The 20,894-nt window shown below is 55.9% G+C and overlaps 5 protein-coding genes across 10 annotated transcripts in view; 1 reads left to right on the plus strand and 4 right to left on the minus strand.

Annotated features, from left to right (window-relative positions):
* CCER2 (coiled-coil glutamate rich protein 2) overlaps positions 1-2,508 on the minus strand; it is a 3,831-nt gene extending 1,323 nt beyond the window's left edge. The window contains 3 exon segments of the mRNA XM_081216031.1: positions 139-226; positions 388-428; positions 673-2,508. Coding sequence (XP_081072157.1) covers positions 139-226; positions 388-428; positions 673-745 — 202 coding nt within the window. The 5' untranslated portion in view covers positions 746-2,508.
* A 212-nt stretch (positions 2,509-2,720) lies between these two features.
* Positions 2,721-14,128, minus strand: SARS2 (seryl-tRNA synthetase 2, mitochondrial). The gene is made up of 16 exons (XM_081216499.1): positions 13,767-14,128; positions 9,203-9,298; positions 7,651-7,680; positions 6,920-7,060; positions 6,783-6,837; positions 6,405-6,468; positions 6,061-6,166; positions 5,329-5,376; positions 4,974-5,082; positions 4,613-4,658; positions 4,434-4,521; positions 4,227-4,336; positions 3,461-3,554; positions 3,273-3,365; positions 3,095-3,160; positions 2,721-3,007 (listed from the first exon to the last, which is right to left on the minus strand). The coding sequence occupies exons 1-16, from the start codon at positions 14,031-14,033 to the stop codon at positions 2,864-2,866; spliced, it is 1,557 nt and encodes a 518-aa protein (XP_081072625.1). The 5' UTR covers positions 14,034-14,128; the 3' UTR covers positions 2,721-2,863.
* LOC308606517 (large ribosomal subunit protein eL39-like) lies at positions 9,733-13,428 on the minus strand (the record flags this gene model as incomplete). The annotated part of the gene is made up of 2 exons (XM_081217456.1): positions 9,733-11,149; positions 13,396-13,428. 2 exons carry the CDS (start codon positions 13,426-13,428, stop codon positions 10,976-10,978), a joined length of 207 nt encoding a protein of 68 aa, XP_081073582.1. The 3' UTR covers positions 9,733-10,975.
* A 129-nt stretch (positions 14,129-14,257) lies between the features above and the next one.
* MRPS12 (mitochondrial ribosomal protein S12) lies at positions 14,258-17,377 on the plus strand. Of its 2 annotated transcripts, none has more exons than XM_081216506.1 (3): positions 14,258-14,338; positions 14,643-14,710; positions 16,717-17,377. In XM_081216506.1, exons 2-3 carry the CDS (start codon positions 14,662-14,664, stop codon positions 17,082-17,084), a joined length of 417 nt encoding a protein of 138 aa, XP_081072632.1. In that variant the 5' UTR covers positions 14,258-14,338; positions 14,643-14,661; the 3' UTR covers positions 17,085-17,377. The 2 variants fall into 2 exon arrangements, with proteins under 2 accessions (XP_081072632.1, XP_081072633.1); XM_081216507.1 differs by having other exon boundaries at positions 14,266-14,334.
* Positions 17,378-17,448: 71 nt separating this feature from the next.
* LOC308606052 (F-box only protein 17) overlaps positions 17,449-20,894 on the minus strand; it is a 28,379-nt gene continuing 24,933 nt past the window's right edge. For all 5 annotated transcript variants that reach the window (XM_081216503.1, XM_081216505.1, XM_081216502.1 and 2 more), the window contains one exon: positions 17,449-19,197. In XM_081216503.1, the coding sequence (XP_081072629.1) occupies positions 19,054-19,197 (144 nt within the window). In that variant the 3' untranslated portion in view covers positions 17,449-19,053. The remainder of the gene's footprint in view (positions 19,198-20,894) is intronic.

The following is a 20,894-nucleotide window of genomic DNA, read 5'->3' on the forward strand; positions in this document are numbered from 1 at the left end:
GGGTGGGGCTGGGGGCCAGGCTCCTTCAGTCTGGACACACTTGACAATGCCGTGCCAGCCCAGACAATGGCTCTAGGATAAGGCAGCCCTGGTGGGGTGGGAGCTCCTAAGAGGAACTGGGGCCTGGGCCCTCCTTACCTTTGTGGAGGAGAGCCAGGCAGGGGCCTCGCTTGGCCTGGCCCAGCATCAGCACTTCTGTGACCACCTCTGTCAGACAGAGGGTCAGCTGGGGGTGAAGGGTCAGAGGGGAGGTTGAGGGTAGGGCAGATGGGGGGCCTGAGAGCAGTGGGAGGGTTGGAGGGGAGACAAAAGATCGTGGGGGGTGCTGGGCAAGGGGGACCAGGGCCCCAGGGAGAGGAGGCAGGGCAAGAGGGCCACCGTCCTCACCTCCTCCTTGGAGGGTCTCGGTGCCAGGGGAGGAAGGACAGGGGTGCTGGGCTCCTACTCCGGGCGCTGTCCCGGGTGCTGATTCCAGCTCCGAGGTCGTCCCGGTACCCACAAGTCCCCTCCCCAAGCCCCCCGCCAGGTGCGCCGTCTCCACCTGGAAGCTCAGCCCATGAAAGCTCTAGTCTGGCCCCGCTGGGTGCGCCGTCCCCGCCCCCGGTCACCCGAGTCCCCCGCTCCCCAGGCTGGCCGGGGGGCGGGGGTGTCGCCCTGGTCTCAGGCGCTCACCCGCCCCGAGCAGCAGCGCCCGCAGAGGCGGCAGCAGTAGCAAGAGCGGCACGGTGGGCTCGCGGCGCCGCATGGTGGGGCGTCCGGACCAGGGTCCTGGGCACCGTGCGGCCGGGGTGGCAGCTCCTTATAACCCGCGCCCCCAGTGGCCCCACGGGAGGAAGTGACGTCACCACCACCCGCTCCCCGCCAGAGGGAGGGCAACAGCTGCGGGGCGGAGACCCGTCTGAGACCCTCAATTATTCATGGGGGCCCACTCCCTGCACCCTCCCCTCCAGCTTCCGGCCTCTGAGCTCCAGCGCGGGGCGGGGGGTGGGGGATTCTCTGCCCAGGTAAACAGGGTCTGATGAGCTTAAGGCCCCACTGGGAGGCGGGGCCTGGGTTTGAATCCAGAGGCAGCCACTTACAGACCAACCTCAGGCAACTCCTTCCCTTCCTTGACCCATTTTCTCCTCTGGAAAGTGGGTCTCATAAATCTTCCTCAGAGCTGTATCTGGGCCCCACCTGAGTCCCAGCTCCTCCACTACCAGCTGTGCAGCCCTGGGACAACTGCTTAATCTAAGACCTGTTCCTCACTTGTGAAATAGGGCTGGTGACAACCTACTCCACAGTTTGATGGGGAAGATTAAATCAGTTAACGCACATGTTAGCTTGGGCAGTGCTTGGCACTGCGAACTACACAGGTCCGAGCTCCTTCATCCCAGTCATTTTTATTGAGCGCCCATTACATGCCCAGTCCTCTTCCAGACCCTAGTGCTACAACGATGAATGGGGCTACTAGCAAACTTCCCTGGCCTCTTGGAGCAGACATCTGAGAATGGGGAAACAGACAATACTCAAGGAAGGAGGCTGCGGTGCATCACAGTACAGCAGCGTAGATGCTGCGTGCTGGGGTTTTTACTTTGGCCAGGCTGGTCAGGGAAGTCCTCTCGGAGGAGGTGACATTTGGGCTAAGGCCTGAGTGACAAAATGCAAGCAATCACACAAGATCTAGGGGGAGAGTAGCCAGGGAGCGGTCTAGCAAGTAGAGAGACCTGAGTTGGGAATAAGTCTGAGAGTGAGAACATCAAGGCAGGTTGCGGGGGGGTGGCCAGAGCACGACAGGGAAGAGGCTGGTTGAAGAGGAAGGTGGGGGGCAGGTCACGTGGGGCCCCGTGGACCATGGTGACAGCTTGTCCTTTCCCCTGAGATGGAGCCACAGGAGGGCTCTGAGCAGGGAGGGATGTGACCCAACGCAGGTGTCCACAGGGTCCCTCTGGCTTTGTGTGGGGGACAGGGAGCAGGAAGATGGCCAAGAGACTGCCGCGACTCTCCAAATGGGAGATATCAGTGGACAGGCCCAGAGAGGGGCCAGGGACGAGAGGGCAAAGGCAGGTTCTGGAAATATTTTGAAGGAGAAGCTGCCAGCATTTGCTGAAGGACGGGATGTGGAGAGGAGAGAACAGTCGAGGGTGACTCTCAGGGCTGTGGCCTGAGGAGCTGGGACAGCAGTTCCAGGTACTGAGACAGGGGCACATAGGGGAGGAGCGAGTTCTGGCTTCACTGAGTGTGGGCTGCTTCCTGGACCCCACCCGGAGCTGGGGAACGAGGGGGCAGGTTGGACGTGAGGTGCCACTTGTCGCAGAGTCAGGGGAGAGGCCTCGGCATCCTCTCAATTCCCTCAGTGGCCCCCAAGCGACCCTCCACGTGCTCTGGGGATGCTGGACACTTCTGGCGTGGTCCCTACAGCCACAGACCCCCTGAGGATTCAGCACCTCTGAGCAACAGCCCAACAGCCCAACATCCCTAGCAAGTTGGCCAGGCCACCTCCCTAACTCACAGACCCACAAAGGCCTTTGTTCCGACCATTTATTGGGGTACTTTGCCTTAAGCACTGAGGGTGGGAAGAAGGAAGGAGGGATGGAGGCCTCCTCTCCCTCTCCTTCCCCCATCCCTTGAGCCTCCAAGTCCCCTTGGAGGAACCACTGCTTCCCAGCACAGGCTGGGAGCTCCAACGACAACAGGGTCACTGACTGATCCCGAGGAGTAGGGGCATAGGAGTGGTGGACCCTGGAGTCCAGGGGCCCAGGCGGGGAGCTGACATGAGGAAGGCAAATGTCGGGATGGCTCAGGACAACAGGTCCCAGGGGCCCAGCAACCCCCTAAGCTCCAGGAAACAGCGACAACCCTACTGGCCAACGAGGATGAGTCCTCAGCTCGAGGCAGGCTGGCCTGGGAGCCTGGGCTTCTGGGGCTGGTTGGGGCCGATGTACTGAAGAGGCACGTGGGTGGGGGTCGTGATCCGATCGGTGCCGAGGTAGGGCTGGAGGACAGAGGGCACGAGCACCGAGCCGTCCTGGGGAGAGAGCAGGCCTCAGGCTGCTGCCCTGCCAGCTCTGCAGCCTCCGCCTCCCTGTGTGAGATCCTCCCACGGCCCCCTCACCTTTTGCTGATTGCTCTCCAGGAGCGCAATGAGGAGGCGGGGGACAGCGCAGGCTGTGGCGTTCACCTGGGAGAGGGGCATGCTCAGACCCAGCTGCCGGCCGGCCCAGGGAGGGGCTGAGGTGGTGGGCCTGGGGCGCCGGGGCGCTGGGGAGGGTGGGCGAGGGTGTGTGGCTCACCGTGTGGGCGAACTGCAGCTCCCCGGCCTCCGTCTGGACCATGACGTGGAGGCGGCGGCTCTGGAAGTCCGTGCAGTTGGAAGCACTGGTGACCTGGGCATGGGGTTGGGGTGGGCTGAGAGGATGGGCCGTCGACGGCAGTGGGGTCCTCTTTCCCACCCTGTGGCCCCGCTGGGCAGGGGACTCACCTCGCCAAAGCGGCCTCGGCCCGGCATCCAGGCCTCGATGTCAAACTTGCGGTAGGCGGGCAGGCCCAGCTCCTGGGTGGGCATATCCAGGACCCTGCAGCCCAGGAGAAAGACATGGCAAAGGCCAGCGGGTGAGAGGTGGTGGAGGAGGGGGGCAGGGGCAAGGGGGAGGCGATGGAAGAGGAGGCAGCCAAAAGAGGGAAATGCAAGGGATAAAGGAGAGGACAGTGGCAAAGGGGAAGAGGTGGCCGAGTCTCTGGGCTGTTCACCGTGGCCGTTCTTCCTTCTGTAACAGCATCACCCTCAGGTTTTTGTAATGGGTCACCCAGATAAAAGTCCACACTTCCCAGCTTCTCTTGAAAGCTCCGTGTGACCGACGGGGTGTGAGAGGAGGTGGGGCTTGTGACGTCCAGTCACCCCCTTAAAGGGAAGGGGTGTGCCCTCCCCCCCTGGAGGGTGAAGAGCCATCTTGGACCACCCAGACGAGGCAGCACCCTAGGGATGGGGAGCAACAGGAGGGAAGGGGCCTGGTCTTGACACTGGAGTGCCCTGCGCAGCTCACGCGGCCATTATGATCCTCTACGGGATTTTATAGATTGATAGGTAGACGGACATCCTATATATAATCGTAACACAGGCAAAAGGGGGCAGAGGGAGAAGAGGTGGTGAGGATTTTCAAGAGGGGGGAGCACCTAGCCAGCCCTTCCCTCCCTCTCCCTCACCCCCACCCTCTGCCACCCACCTCAGCCCCCGCCCCTCCCCGCACCGGAAGTGCAGGCCCAGCTCTGTCAAGATCTCCATCTGAAGGGACAGGAACTCCTCCAGCAGCTGCGAGCTTTGCTCCGGCCCAGGGCCTGTCACCCCAAACATCTCCACCTGGGGCAGGGCGGGGCGCACAGGAGTCAGGAGGCGCTCGGCTGTTGGGCTTGACGGGCTGGGGCGCTGGGCTGTTACCAGTCCTAGCTATGCCAACCTTGGTGAAGTGGTGCACTCGATACAGCCCCCACGGCTCCTTCCCCGTGTCTGTTTCTGCCCGGTAGCAGGTGCTGGAACAAACCATCCTGGGGGTGGGGGGAGGCAGGGTAGGTGGGGTCAGGGAGAGGAGAGGGAATGTCATTGGTGGGGACAAGGTCTAAAGGAACTGGGCATCACCTGATTGGCAGGTCCCTGAAGGCCACGGAGTGGTCCATGAAGTAGCCTGGGAGGAGAGGACAGAATGGGTCAGCCAAGGCCACCATCCATCCAGCCGTAGGAAACCTTTGTGAGAATTAGAGAAGGTGTCCCCTCTAGCAGACGCAACCTCAAGTCAGGACGTGTGGCTGGATCCTCACCGTACCACTGTGCAGTAAACAACCTACACAACTGTACATGTAGGCCCTGGGGTCGCTGAGATATCCTGGGCGTGCAGCCATCACCCCCCAGGAGGCTCCTGGCTGTCCCCTTTCAATCCCCTCCTGCTCTGAGGACACTGGAGGTGTCCTCACCCCACTCTTGCCCCCAGGTAAGAACTCACCTGCAAGTCCCACCTCTGCTGTCCCGGCCAGGTTGAGGTCTTCAAAGCGGGAGGGGTCGATGTTGTAAATTTGGGATGGTTTGGCATTTGGTGTCATCCCACAGCCTTCCTGGGGAGGTCAGGCCACAGAGGTTAGGGGACAGGTAACCTGGGTGGCCCCCATTCTGCAGTCACAACCCCTGTTCCTCCCCTAAAAGCATATGTAATCACCCTGAGCTCCCTGTTATGGCCTGACCCCCTCAACCCAGCCCCAGGGCAGGTTCCTCGGGGGAGTCAGGCTGGTCTCTCCACCTGGAGCCCTCAGAATGGGGCCTGACACACGGCTGGGCGTGGGAAACAGAGGGTCCTCACTCACAAACACAGCTCCTCGGAGAAGGTCTGGCACCGTCATGGGGGTGAAGCCCTGTGAGGGGGAGGGGAGGGGTAAGGAGCACAGCCAGGACCCCCACCAGACCCCAAGCTCAGGCCTGAAGAGAAGACACGGCAGGGTGGGCCAATGGCTCCCCCGTGTCACTCCAAAGTCCATTTCACTTCAGAGGAAATCGAGGCAGGCCTGAGCAGTGGGCTTGGAGCTGGACCCGGGGCCCTGGGCCCCTGTCACTGGGGCCCCCTCTGCTGGTGCTTCCTGGTTTCCTCACTTGGATATACCACTTAGGTCTGACCATGTCCCTCCCCTGCTGAAAGCCATCTGTGGCTCCCCGGTGCCCTCAGGAAATGTCTGAGTCCCTCACCATGGCCAACATCCCCTGCATTCAGCCCTTGCCGACCCCTCCAGTTTCAACGGATGCTGTATTTCCCCAACACTCCCTGTACACTGCAAGCAGGCAGTGAGGGGCAGTGGTTACAGATGCGGCTCCACACGCTAGCTGGGAGACCCTGGCTAGTTACTCCCTCCTCCATCTTTAAAGGGGATAATAATAGCACTCACCTCATAAAGTTGTCCTAAGAATTAAATATGTCAACAATACATGTAAAGCTCTGAAAACAGTGACTGGAGCAGAGGTCACCCCCTCCTCTCCACCCTGAGCCTTCAGAGCTCAGCTTCAATGCCACCCCCTCCAGGCAACCCTCCCATCCAGGCCCATACCCGGTGGATGAGCTTGTTGAGTGTGAAGTTGACCAGGCCGTGCTGCAGGAGGGCCCCAGCCCCGCGCAGGTAATAGGAGCGGTGGCCAGACACGTGGGACAGACGCCTGGGAGACAGATGGGCAGACAGGCGGGGGCACGTGGGCTAGGGCTGGTGGGGGAAGAGGGGGACTCAAGCACCCCAGGGCAGAGGCCCAGCTGCCAGGCGGAGAGCCGGGCATCAAACATTCATGCCGGGCAAGGCCCTGGCAGTTCCACATCCCATGCTGAGCCCAATGAGGTGGAGCCGGCAGCCAGCTGTTGGGTTGGGAGGGCTGGGTGATGGGGGCTGGGAGGGGGGCTCACTTCTGACGGATGATGTCGAGTTTCTCAGCTATTTCCAGGTGGCCCCGGGGTTGGAAGGAGAAAGCTATATATGGATGAAAAGCAATGGGGTAAGAGGGGGAGGAGAGACAGGGAACAGGGACAGAAAGAGGATTAGAGAGAGAGCGGAAGGAGAGGAGGACAGAGGGAGGGAGAGAAAAGGAGAGAGAGGAAAAGGGGGGGGGGAGACAGATACACGTGTGCATGTACATGCACACACACACATGCACGCACACACACACATACGAGACAGGTTGAGAAATGAGAAAGCCCTGGGGTTCTATAGGCTCCAGCCATGGTCCCAGACCCCAGGAGCCCCCACCCCCAGCGTGGGGTCCCCTGGCCTGGGCTGTGGTCCACCTGGCTTGTCTCCAACCACACGGAGCACTCGGGCCTGGCTTTCATCCCCGACGGGCTGCAGGGAAACAGTGGGTGTCACTGGGAAGGTGGCACTAGGTGGACCCCTGGCCTCCCCAACTGCCCAGCGCGAGGCTCACCACGTCTGGGTGGGTCTGGTTGGGCAGCCTCAGCGCCCGCAGGTAGAACTGCTCCTCGAGTTGGGCCTCCTTGGGGTACAGGAGCATGAGTTGCTTCCGGATCTCCCGGCCACGTGCCCGCAGACTCTGATATTGGGGGTCCTGGGAGTGGGGCAGGCAGGGTCAGCCCAGGAGCGGGTGGGGTCCCTCAACCAGTTTGACCCTGATCCCGGCTAGCAAAACCTCTGTGGTGGATGTTTGCTGCTGCTTGTTTTGGCTCAACATCTTGAATTTCCTTTCAGGAACCTCCCCTCACCACTACGGGGCATGTCCACAGGGACATGACTCTGGCCTGGTCTACTAGAACATTCCATCGCTTTGACCATAGTGATTGGCTTAAAGACAGGCACATGACCCAAGACGAACTCATGAGAATCAGCCCCAGGGCTGTGTCTGGAGCTGTCAGGAAAACGTCCTCTCTGCACCAGACCCTGCCTCCCCTTGCCCCAAGGGGAGAAAGCTGGTCAGGCAATAAGAAGGAAGCAGAAGCAAATATGGGCCAGGACCTGGATCCAGCTGTACCTGAAGCCAGTCTTTTTAGTTTCATGAATCAATAGAGCCTCTTGTTGTTATTTCCCTTACTCCTATTTGAGTTATGTTTTCTATCACATACAATGGAGACTTCATGGCTGATAATGGGATCTTTGCTGCCCACCCCTCACCAGGGACAGGATATCAACTCCCTGGAGTACCTGCTGCACTTGACTGTGGTCCTGGTTTACCTGTAGAAAAGAGAAGGAGGGGGTGATTACGTTGATGAAGTTGGGGATGGGGAAGAGGGGTGAAAGGTCAGGGCCAGGGGATCTGAATTCCTTGCTCTGCCAGTGCCTGGCTGGACCCTCCTCCACTCTGTGCCTCAGTTTCTCTGTCAGTAAAGCTGGGAGGAGGCAAGGTAACGTAATAGTAATCATGCCTGCAGCTCCATTAATTGAGTGCTGCCTCATGCCTGGCCATGTGCAGAGGACTCTCATATGATCCTATTTCTTCATCACCCACTCCATGAGTTTCGCGCATCAATGTGATCCCTGTTTCGTAGATGAGAAAACTGAGGCTCGGAATGGTAAAGTCTGTGAGCATGCATTTGGAGGCCTGAGACCAAGGGTCTGTGATACTCTGAACCTTCTGTGGTCCTGAGCACCAGAGGGAATCAGGCAGATCTGGGTCTGAATGTTGGGTGCCTACCAGCTGTGTGCCCTTAGGCAAATCTCTTCCCTTCTCTGAGCCTTGGTATCCTGGTCTGTGAAATGGGCTGATAACAGGAGCTCCTTAGTAGGGCTGTTGCCTGGCTTCCTGAGAAGATCAGCTAGTGCTTACTGAACATGAACTGTGATCAATTTTGCTGTTTTCACTGGCTGCTTGCCTGCGATGCATGTAGCCCAGGGCCTGGCAAGACACAGCAGGTCACTGGGAGATGTAGTTAGGGTTGGGAGAGTGGTGAAAAGCTGCCCGAATGCCTGGGTGCCAATCCCACCTCTCCTGCTTCCTAGCTGTGAGACAGGCACCTTTTAACCTCTTGAGGTCTCGGTTTCCTCAGCTGTAGAACTGGGTTTGTATTGTTCCTGTCTCACAGAGCTGTGACGATTAAGAGTAAGGAAAGCACCTAGAACAGTGCCTGGCAGGCAGCGACGGCTATGTACATGTCTGCTATTATTACAATGATTGTTTTTCTGCCCTCTGTGGCAGATGCTGTTGGCTGTCTAACCCAAGACCATTTGCCCTCCTTCCTCCTTCTAGCCAGAGACCCCTGACTCAGTTCACCCTCCCCTGGGTAGCCTGCAGTTCAGGGAATGTGGGCCCAGCCAAGGTTGCCTCTTGTCATTGCCTGGTGTGGCTGTGGGGTGTCTGGGCCCATAAGACATGAGGGGACTCTGCTGGATGCTTCAGGAAAGGTCTCCCTGCTCTTGGAAAAGGCACTCAAGCCAGAGAAGTCCTGTTTTCTGCCTCTGGCAGAGACATGCCAGGAGACGCTGTACTACGGCAGCCACCTTGGGGCCCTGAGGGGGCAACTGAGGTCAAATCAACATGGTGAAATTGCAGGTGGAGAGAGAGGGAAGGAACCTGGGTTAGGGATGCTGCGGAGAGCTGCTAATTCATCAGTCCCAGGGATGCCTGGCCCTGGGTGGCTTGTTGTGTGACATAATGAATGTCCACATACTTCACGTTCCGTAAATGGGGTTTCCTGTTACCTGCAGCCAGAGGCATCCTACTGCCACGTCCCCATCCACCCAGGACCCCCGTGCTCACCAGCAGGGCCCGCACGGCCTCAGCCACGGCCCCCTTCTCCTCCTCCAGCCTCCGGATCTGCTCCCGTTGCTGCCTCAGCTCCTGCCATGTCGAGATCTGGGGGTGGACACAGGAGGGAAAGATGTGAAGCGGCCACTGTCCCTTCTGGCTGGAGCCTCGCCCCCTCGGCCCCCTGGACCAGCAGTGGGGTGAGGTAGAGACCACTGACTGTCCCCCAGTAGCCATTCTCCCCTCCTTCCCTTCAGTACTTGAACCCCCTGATATTTATCCGGGCACGCAGCTGCCCAGAATTAAGACACACTCCCAGGGCTTCCCCGGTGGCGCAGTGGTTGAGAGTCTGCCTGCCGATGCAGGGGACACGGGTTCGTGCCCCGGTCCAGAAGATCCCACATGCCGTGGAGCGGCTGGGCCCGTGAGCCATGGCCGCTGAGCCTGCGCGTCCGGAGCCTGTGCTCCGCAATGGGAGAGGCCACAACAGTGAGAGGCCCGCGTACCGCAAAAAAAAAAAAAGACACACTCCCAGCCTCCCGGGCAGCTACATGTGTCTGTGGGCCCAAGACTGACCAAGGGACGTGAGTTGAAGTGGTAGGTGTCACTCTTGAGTTGCCTCCTTAAAGATAAGCCCCCATACTGGACTTTCTCACTCCCTTTGGACTGGACGATGGACCCTGAGGAGAGGTGAACAGGACAACCCCCTAAGGGATGCAGAGCAAGAAGATGAAAGGACCTGGGCATTGGGGGACGTGCAGCTGAGCCGCACTTACCTCTTGCCTCTTACGTGAGAGCAAAACAGCCTCTGTCCTATGGCGCGGCCACGGCAGCTACACCTGCACTCACCAACCCAGGGGGGTCAGGAGGGGCGGGAGAAACCCGCCCCCCCACCCAGCTCTCCCTCCTTGGGCACACCTACTCCTGTGGAGTCCCTCTGTGAGCCCAGATCCCCGAGCAAAGCCCTCTGTCCTCTCTGGCTGCAGTTTTCCCTTCGACAAAATGCTGCGAGCAACACTGTCCTACCTCCCTGGAAGGGAGAGGGGAAGCCAGAAGCGGGGAGAGGGAGATCACAGGATGGTTTGTTACCCACTTGGTGGCTCCCCCTGGATATCTCCTGGACACCTCCCAGCTCACCGTGTGCAAGAGTGACTCTGGGAAAAGTATCTGCCCCACATCTCCTCCTCCTCCTCAGGGACAGCCCCAATAACACCCACCCTCCACCCCAGCCCCGCAGCCAGGTACCATGTCCTGACCTTTCTGCCTCATGAACACCCGTCAGATCTGTCCTTCCTCATCTCCCCACTCCTGCCCCACCCCAGATCCCATCATCTCCCACCAGAAGCCCTGTGGCAGCCTCCTGGCCTTCAGGCTCACCTTTTCCAATCCAGCCAGAGTTCTTATACAATCCTCTCCTGCCTGAGAGCACCCTTGGCCCCCAGTGCCCTCCGAACAAACTGCATGCCTTGCTACTGCCTGCCAAGCCACACGCCATATTCCCCTCCATACTTATGCCCTAAGGAAGTGTTTTTCAAGCTTTGGAATGTGATCCGTTTGTGGGTTATAAATTTAACTTAGGGTCTCTAAACCAGCACTTTAGTAAATTGAGGTAAAATATACATAAACCTTACCTTTTTTTTTTTTCCAACAAAAGGTTCACATGTCTATTGCTGAGCTATACAGTGAGGAAAGATCAAGAAAAGAGGAGAGAACATCAAACACAGGCAGCTGTTCCAGACACTAGTGACGTTCTGATAATGTGTGCCACTTCATATGTGAGGCTCCTTATAGGCCCAGCTTGGTTCTTCTCCAATGTCTTCTCTTAGAGTTGTACCTGAGTTTATTACCAGTTTTCATTCGAATCCATTGGGGAATGGGATGATTCTGCTTTTGTTTCTTGGCCAGGAATCGCTTGATCCTGAAAGTCTTGTGAGAAGAAATGGCGAGGAGCAAATCCAACTGCCAAAACTTACCATTTTAGTAATTTAAAAAGTATTTTAAAAATTTTATTTATTTATTTTTCGCTGCATTGGGTCTTCATTGTTGCATGTGGGCTTGCTCTAGTTGCGGTGAGCAGGGGCTACTCTTCGTTGCAGTGCGAGGGCTTCTCATTGTGGTGGCTTCTCTTGTTGTGGAGCGCGGGCTCTAGGTGCATGGGCTTCAGTAGTTGTGGCACACGGGCTCAGTAGTTGTGGCTCGTGGGCTCTAGAGTGCAGGCTCAGTAGTTGTGGCGCACGGTCTTAGTCGCTCCACGGCATGTGGGATCTTCCCAGACCAGGGCTGGAACCTATGTCCCCTGCACTGGCAGGTGGATTCTTAACCACTGTGCCACCAGGGAAGTCCTTTAACCATTTTTTAAGTGTACAGTTAGGGGAGGAGGGATAAATTGGGAGATTGGGACTGACCTATACACACTATATAAAATAGATAACTAATAAGGACACAGGGAACTCCACTCAATATTCTGTAATGACCTATATGGAAAAAAACCCAAAAAAGAGTGGATATATGTATATAACTGATTATATAACTGATTCACTTTGCTGTATAGCCAAAACTAACACAATATTGTAAATCAACTACTCCAATAAGATTTTTTTTTTAAAGTGTACAGTTCAGTGGCATTAAGTACATTCATATCATCATGCTATCATCATAACTACCCACCTCTGGAACTTCTTTACATTCCCAAACTGAAACTCTGTACCCATTAAACTTTCTCCCCTCCTGCCCCTGGCAACCACCATTCTACATTCTGTCTCTGTGAATTTGCTCCAGGTGCCTCTTACAACTAGAATCACACAGTATTTGCCCTTTTGTGACTGGCAGATTTCACTTAGCATAACGTCTTTAAAGTGCATCCATGTTGTACCATGTGTCAGAATTTCCTTCCGTTTTAAGGCTGAATGTTATTCCACTGTATGTATTTACCACATTTTGTTCATCCATTTATCCATCATCAGTGGACCCTTGGGTTGCTTCCACCTATTGGCTACTGTGACTAACGCAGCTATAAACATGGGCATACAAATATCTGAGTCCTTTCTTTCAGTTCTTTTTGGGTATATATCCAGAAGTGGAATTGCTGGAATACATGGTAATTCTATGTTTAATTTTTTGAGGAACTGCCATATATTTTTTCTTTTTCTTTTTTTAAAAATTAATTAATTAATTAATTTTAAATTTATTTTTGGCTGCGTTGGGTCTTCCTTGCTGTGCACAGGCTTCCTCTAAGTTGTGGAGAGCGGGGCTACTCTTCCTTGCAGTGCGCGGGCTTCTCATTGCGGTGGCTCCCCTTGTTGCGGTGCTTGGGCTCTAGGCACGCGGGCTTCAGTAGTTGTGGCACACGGGCTCAGTAGTTGTGGCTCGCTGGCTCTAGAGCACAGGCTCAGTAGTTGTGGCACACGGGATTCGTTGTTCCGCAGCATGTGGGATCTTCCTGGACCGGGGCTTGTACCCGTGTCCCCTGCATTGGCAGGAGGATTCTTAACCACTGCGCCACCAGGGAAGTTCCTATTTTTTCTTTTCTTTTTTTTTTTTTTTTGCGGTACGGGGGCCTCTCACTGTTGTGGCCTCTCCCGTTGCGGAGCACAGGCTCCGGACGCGCAGGCTCAGTGGCCATGGCTAACGGGCCTAGCCGCTCTGCGGCATGTGGGATCTTCCTGGACCGGGGCACGAACCCGTGTCCCCTGCATCGGCAGGCGGACTCTCAACCACTGTGCCACCAGGAAAGCCCTATTTTTTCTTTTTTAATTAACTTCTCTGAGCCTTAACTTCCCCTCTGATAAAATAGGGGAGATAATGGTACCCACCTCATAAAGTTGCTGTGAAATTTAAATGAGACTCATCTGTATAAAGCACTTAAAATAGGATGGTAGGGGGGTCCAAGAGAGGGCTGGGAGGATTTGGGGTCCTCATCATCCTCAGCACCCCAGCAGGGTCTAGAAATGCGGTGACCCTGGTTCTAGTTCCCCAGCATGTAGTATTATATAAGTGCTAGCTTTATTGTTATTAATAATGATATTCACTGCCTTATTCTCAACATCTGGAACATAACAGGGGCGCTCCCTACATATCTGTTCAAAAGCACATTCATTCATTAAATAACACTATTTAACTGCCTGCTACCTGTGGAGTAGGTGCACAGCTCTACCTCTCATTCTCCAAAGGCAAGAGGCAACCCTCCCCCCACCGCTGATTCACACCCCCCGCCGCTGATTCACATCCTTGTCCCCCATTTTCCTTCGTGGCCTTAGGATAAGCCTGGTATGAGGTCTAAGCACAGAGGACACTGGCAGACAGTAAGTTCCTAACGCAGAGTGGGTACCCATCACGCTTTATGGGGCAGGAGCATCATGGGTATCTAGACAGTAGGGCCTTAGCACTCTGGCTAACCGGCACGTAGTTAGGTGCCAAGTACAACACGTTGGCTAAACTTGGGAAGGAACTAAAATTCCTGCGATAAGACCGCCCCCTGCTGGAGAGTTTCTTGCAAGCCCATTTCGTCCGTAAAACGAACAGCCAATAGACAAAGCGGCCCGGCCTCGCAACCACCGGCCGGCGCAAGCGCACTCACGATCGCGGGCAGATCCTCCGAACGCAGCTCCCCCTTGCGGAGCTCCAGGGCGCGCGCGGCCTCTTCCGGGTATGCGCACAGCGGCTCCATGTCCAGCTGAGGGAGCGCGCTGTAGCCCTCACGCGCGTGCTCGTACAGGAGGTTCCGGTCTCGTCTCTCCGTAGCAAAACTACTCCTTGGGCTCTGGTTGCAAACGCAGCCTCCCCGGAGCCGCAGGCCCCGAGCAGCCACCAGAGGCCACAAGCGCCGCACTACGGACGCAGCCATCTTGGAAGGGGGACAAAGAGTCACGCACCTTTCGTCCCGCCCACTACGCGTTTAGACTAATTGCAAAGCAGCTATTCTCGGGACTAGCCAATCAGAGCCTGGAAGGGGTGAGCCCTCTCCCATGCCTCAAGAAAAAAGATCAGCGAGAACAGTTGACCGAGATTGATACTGTCGTTGCCCAATCGTCGTCTGTTCCCCGCCCCTTCAGTGTACGGGAGAGGCAGAACCAGCCAATCCTTGCCGGGATAATCCCCAGACCGTGCTAGAGGCCGGATTCGGCGTGTCTCTGGACCCGGCTAGGGTCGGTAAGGTCGACAGAGTTCTCTGGTCCTACAAACTTCCCGGGCCTCCCCTCAGTTTCTAGTTTCCTTCTGTTTGTGAGCGGGGGCGGTTGGGAGAGCCTATTCAGAGATCCTATTCAGAGCAAGACTAAATTTACGGAGGGATTTTCTGGTAGCAGCGTTAGGGGTTGTGGTTATACAGTGAGAGGAAATTCCTTAGATTTAACCGGAAGGCTCCGAGAGCGGGATGGGGAGAATTTGGACCCTCCCCAGGCTACGACCACTTTCCCCTCCTCCTGCTTAATGAGTCTGTTATCCCCTAACACAGGGACGCTGCAGGCGGCGGGATGTCCTGGTCCGGCCTTCTCCGTGGCCTCAGCACGTCCCTAAATCATGGTAAGTGGGGGGCTTGGGCTGCAGAGACGAGGCTGCGTGGGGGTTATTTCCCCTGGGACTTGTGTCCCTCTTCCATAGCCCCGAGGGAATCAGAGTTTTAAATCAGGGTTGGATACACGATGGGTTTTGGCGGAGCTGGGGTTGCAAGGGCAAGAGGTAGGAAGTAGCATTTAGGCGCCTGGTGGGTATCGAGTTCGGGTCAATTATTTTTTTCAGCAAATAATATTAAATACTTCCCATGGGTGAGACATCCAAGCAAGACTTTGAAGTCATTCATTCAACTGACGTTTTCTTTTCCTTTTTTTTTTGGCCGAGCCAGACGGCTTGTAGGATCTTATTTCCCTGATCAGGGATCAAACCCACTCCCCTTGCACCCTTGCAGTGGAAGCGTGGAATCTCAACCACTGGACCGCCAGGGAAGTCCCCAACTGATGTTTTTCAAGAGCCTGCTACATGCCAGGCACCGAGAGGGACACTTTATTTATGAACCTATTTCTTCCACAAACATCAGTTGATTCTCCTGGGCCATGCCCTTATGAGAAATATTCCACTCAGTCACTGCAGACCTTTATTCACCAAGGGTCACAGGACTGGACAAGACAGATCTGTGCCCTGCTTGGGGAATCTGGGCTGGTTTGACATGCATATTTCATGGAAGCCTCTCACACACGGTGCTCAGCAGGGAGACCTGACTGTGGTGCCCACCATACAGATGAGGACACTGAGGCACTGAGAGGTGAACAGTCTTGCTCAAGGGCAGACCAGTCGGAAGAGACTTCTAGGAATGTCTCATCCTCTCTGAGGATTCTGCTGTAACTTGAGGCATACGGACCCATGGAAATGGACTGTAGGGCCAGGACCTGCCCTGAATCTGGAGGGGAGTGTGACGTTTGGGTGTGAGAGGGCATTCGTGCTAGTGACACAGAGAGAGGATGCACCTCACAGCTCTGGCCTGGGAGCTCCAAGAGGACATGGCCCAGGGTTGTCTCAGTCACCACTGTGTCTCCATTATTGATTGGGGCCAAGACACAGTAGGTGCTCAATGAATGTTTGTTGAAGAGAATCCAGTTGTTGGAGTCGTTTTATGTCCTATTTCCTGTCTGTGAGCACATCCTGTCATCGACCTTAGAACCACATTCCTGCCCTTTTCCCCCACCTGCCTTTCCTCTCACTGCACTGCAGCCACACTGCCCTCCTTTCTGTTGATGTGTTTGTGGACACGGGCTGAGGCTGGAGCAGGGATAACGAGGGGGCAAGTGAGGAGATGAGGTCAGAGAAATAGCTCGCAGACCATGTGGGGCCTCGTGGGCCCCCAGGGGGGAATTTGGCTCTTACCCTCACTGAGATGGAGCCACAAGAGGGCTCTGAGCAGGGGAGGGATGTGATCTGACCCAGGTGTCCATAGGGTCCCTGTGGCTTCGAGTGGGGAGTCGGGAGACCTGGGAGGAGGAGGAAGGAGGACAGGAGAGTCCAGTGGGAGTTGGGGGTGGACAGGACCAGGGTGGATGCTATGGGGGAGGGAGAAAAGGGATTCTGGTCAGTTGTGAAGGTTCAGTTGACAGGATCTGCTCACCGGGATAGGAGTGGGTGTGACGGGAGGAGGAGGAGTGACACCTCCCAGGGATACCCCTTAGGGTCGCTGTGGAGCAGCATGAATTAATGTAGGTATGATGCATAGAACAGTACAGGACACAGTGGGAGCCTGTTTGCGTTTACTGTTGTTTAAACAGCATTAAAATTAATGTCTTCTTTGCAGAATAAAATGAGTTAATTCATAGAAAATGCTTAAAATAGAACCTGACACGTGGTGGTTACTCCATAAACGTTATATTACTCTCAGCCGTGAGTACCCCTAGCCGTACACAAATGCAGCCTGGCGAAGTGCTTGGAACGGTGCCGAGAACACCAGAGCGGAGTGGCTGATGCTATTATCTGTTCGCTGGGATAATAACCGCCGCCCCCACCCTCGGCCCTCACCCTCGGCCCTCCCTGTTGTGTCTCTCCAGGCCTAGCCCTGGCCCCGCGGCCTTGGGCCACGCGTCCCATGGCCACCCTGAACCAGATGCACCGCCGGGGGCCTCCGAAGCATCCGCCTCCGAAAGTGGGCCCCATGGAGGGCCGGCCACAGCTGAAGGGCGTGGTCCTGCGCACGTTCATCCGCAAGCCCAAGAAGCCCAACTCGGCCAACCGCAAATGCTGCCGCGTGCGGCTCAGCACCGGTCGGGAGGTCGTCTGCTTCATCCCCGGAGAGGGCCACAGCCTGCAGGAGCACCACGTCGTGCTCGTGCAGGGCGGCCGCACGCAGGACCTGCCCGGCGTCAAGCTCACCATCGTGCGGGGCAAGTATGACTGTGGCCACGTGCAGAAGAAGTGACTCCCTCCCCACCTCCCCCGGGACACGGCGGCTCGGGGCCCCTGCAGTGTCCTTGGGAAGCTAGTACAACTCTAGAAGTAGCTGGTCGTGGTTCAAAGCCTGGCCGCCTCTTCCATCAGGACCACCCTTAACCCCTAGTGGTCCTGGGTGTGAATCAGAAAAAAGGCGCCCCTCTCCCAACACCCTTGGTTTCCATATTGGCGCCAGGGACCTCTTCTGCTGGGACAAGACACTGTAGTGCCATCTACTGGGAAGGGGTTGCAATAAACACAGAGACATGTGCCCCACCCCCACCCCCTTGTGGTATTTGCCCTCTGTGTGGTCTTGGGCACCGATTTCCTCCTGCAGAAAAAAATAGCTCCCCTTGCAGTATCACCTTTGTTGGGTTTGGTGAAGATTAAACTGGGTGCTTTATGTGTATAACACATGGGATGGCCACTCTGTTTTAAACTTTGGAGTTAGTGGGCAGCACTGAGGCCCAGTTCCCCTTCCTGCAGGCTGAAGGCCTGGGCACGAAAGCCCTGCTGTCAAGCTTCCTCATCTGAAGAGTGGCGGTAATTGTAATGTTGGCCACGAAGGGGTGTTGCCAGGGTTAGTGGTGTGTGCTGCTCTTCTGTTATTCTCAGACTCACACACACCTGGGTTCAGATCCTGCCTCCACCTCTTCCTTGTTCTGTGACTCTGGGTATATTTGCTTACCCCTCTGGCTTCAGTTTCCTCCCTTGGAGAATGGCACTGAGAGTGACAGCTGACCTCACCCGATCACGTGCTTGGCCGTGTTAGGTTTTAAAATTTGGGAGCTGAGCTTGTATCATCAGGCTTTGGAGCCCAATGTCTGGCCTAAGTCCGGCTTCCCCTGTTTCCTGGCCAGGTGACGCCGGGCAGGCCTTTTAAACTCTGAGCCCGTTTCTGTCTGAACTAAATGGCAGTGATGACAGTGCCTCCGTCAGAGCTGCTGGGAGAACAGCTGAGATCGGGCACAGGAGCTGTTGGGTGAGCCCTTTTAGCCCATCTCTGGGTCCTCGAAGCCCACCTCTGTTTATTGCATGGCACTTAGCACACCTGAAGTTCTCACAATTGGAAACATCCCACAAGGCCTTTTAGGATCGGAGCTAGGGGCAAACAAATGCATCGATTACAGACAAAAATCCCCCATCACCTCATGCTTAGCGCCGATTTTATTGAGCGAGCTTGTTGGCTGCGCTCAGTTAGGGAAAGGAGAGCTTTCCTTCACAGCACACCTTGCTCCTGGGGTCCATCTCCAAGCGGGCTCAAGTGTGGAGAAAAGGAGGCTGTCGCCTGACAGGAGGTGAGGGGCCCCTGAGGCAGGGGCAGGAGGTGGGGGTGGAGGATACAGTTTGGGGGTCAGCGCAGAACTGGCCTCAGAAATTCTGAAAGAAATGGCACCAGTCTGGCCCAGAGGGGAGGTGCTGATGGGTGTGGTGCTGGAGGAGGTTGCACGGGCCCCACTGCCGAATCCCAGAGACTCCCCAAAACAACAGGAAGAGTTCCCTTTGAGGCTGCTGTTGGTCCCCTCAAGGACCTCTGCTCCCTGCCAGCAATCACCTTGCCCCAAAAGAGTCCTTGTCCAAGATTGTCAGCAGCTTTCCTCTATTTGAAATCCTGGTTTGGCCTTTGTTTTTTGGCTCTGTCAACTGATATCCACACATGTGAGAAAAAAATTTGCAAGTAAACTACAGGTCTCTGAGTTACTCTTTGACACTCCCCCTGGGAAGCTGGGGAAGCAAGTGACCAGCCTGGTTGGATCCCTGGTTTCTCGAATAGCATGGGGGCCACCACGCTGAAGCAGCAGCAAGTGGGGTTCACTGGAAACATTCCGGGAACAGGCTACACGGGACCCCCACTGTCCCCGGGCATCCTCCGGCTCCTGGCTGCAGAGCCGACCTTGATTGACGACGGTGTCTGGCAGATGGCAGTCTGTCCCGGAAGGCTGGATCAGGCTGGTTAGCTAGGACAGGCGGATCCTGACCCTCACGCTGGAGTGGGTCACGAGGGCACCATAGTGCCCCACCCAGGAACGCGTGTCTCTTCCATACTGCTCAAAAGACACATAGCGGATGCCCTTGCCAAAGTTGGTAAAGACATGGGAGACCTGTGCAGGGAAGGAGAGTGAGGGAGTGAGGCTCCATGGACTTCTCTTCCTCCGTAACCTCAACAGATATTCCCCAACACCAAGTAGGTACCTGGCCCTGCTCCAGGCGCTGGGGATATAGCCGTGAAGAAAGCAGCCAAAAGATCGTGTCCTGGCGAAGCTGAGAGTCTAGACTGACGCTGAAGACAGATGGGGGAAAGGATGGAGGAAATACTGCAGGAGGGTGGGATTGTAAAGCAAGGGCCCCAGTGAGATGACAGAGACCTGATGGGGCGGGGGAGCCAAGTGGGGATCTGGAGTGTTCCAGACAGAGGAACAGTCAGTGCAAAGGCCCTGAGGTGGCAGTGTGCCTGGAGCAGAGTGAGGGGAGAAGTAAGAGATGGGGTCAGGGAGGTAGCGGGCAGATCATGGGGACTTTGAGATCGGCCTCGGAAGGACTTTGGCTTCTGGCTTTTTTCTTTTTTTGGCCACGCCACTCGGCATGTGGGATCTTGGTTCCCCTAACCAGGGATTGAACCTGCGTCCCCTGCAGTGGAAGCGTGGAGTCTTAACCACTGGACTGCCAGGGAAGTCCCTGGCTTCCGGCTTTTTTGTTGTTGTTTTGGGTTTTTTTTTGTTTTTTTGTTTTTTGTTGTTTTTTTCTTTGCGGTACGCGGGCCTCTCACTATTGTGGCCTCTTCCATTGCGGAGCACAGGCTCCGGACGCACAGGCTCAGCGGCCATGGCTCACGGGCCTAGCCGCTCCATGGCATGTGGGATCTTCCCGGACCGGAGCACGAACCCGTGTACCCTGCATCGGCAGGCGGACTCTCAACCACTGCACCACCAGGGAAGCCCGCTTCTGGCTCTTTAATCTTCTTTAATTTTTTAAATTGAGCTAAAATTCACCTAACATAAAATGTACCATTTAAAATTGTACAATTCAGTGGTTTTTTTGTTTGTGTGTGTGTGTGTATTCGTAATGTTATGCAATCATCACCACTATCTAATTCTGGAACATTTTCATCACCCCAGGAAAAAAACCTCGAATCCATTAGCTGTCACTTCCAATTCCTCCCTCCCCCTGTCCTCTGGCAACCACTAATCTATCTGCTATCTGTCTCTATGGCTTTGCTTATTCTGGAAATTTCATATAAATGCAGTCATACAATATGTGGCCTTTTGTGTCTGGCCTTTCACCCAGCACAGTTTCCAAGGCTCACGCATGCTGAAGTGTGAATCTGTACTTCATTCCTTTTTATAGCTGCACGATAGGATGTTGGCTTTTGCTCTGAGATGTAGCCATGGAAGGGTTACAAGCAGGTGAGATCCGTGGTCTGACTCACCTTTTTTTTTTTTTTTTTTTTTTTTTGCGGTACGCGGGCCCCTCACTGCTGTGGCCTCTCCCATTGCGGAGCACAGGCTCCGGACGCGCAGGCCCAACGGCCATGGCTCACGGGCCCAGCCGCTCCGTGGCATGTGGGATCTTCCCGGACCGGGGCACGAACCCGTGTCCCCTGCATCGGCAGGCGGACTCTCAACCACTGCGCCACCAGGGAAGCCCTGACTCAGCTTTTTTTAAAAAAAAATTTATGGGCTTCCCTGGTGGTGCAGTGGTTGAGAGTCCGCCTGCCGATGCAGGGGACACGGGTTCGTGCCCCGGTCCGGGAAGATCCCACATGCCACGGAGCGGCTGGGCCCGTGAGCCATGGCCGTTG

Source organism: Mesoplodon bidens, assembly GCF_964165515.1.
Source record: "Mesoplodon bidens genome assembly, chromosome: 18".
Classification (NCBI taxonomy): domain Eukaryota; kingdom Metazoa; phylum Chordata; class Mammalia; order Artiodactyla; family Ziphiidae; genus Mesoplodon; species Mesoplodon bidens.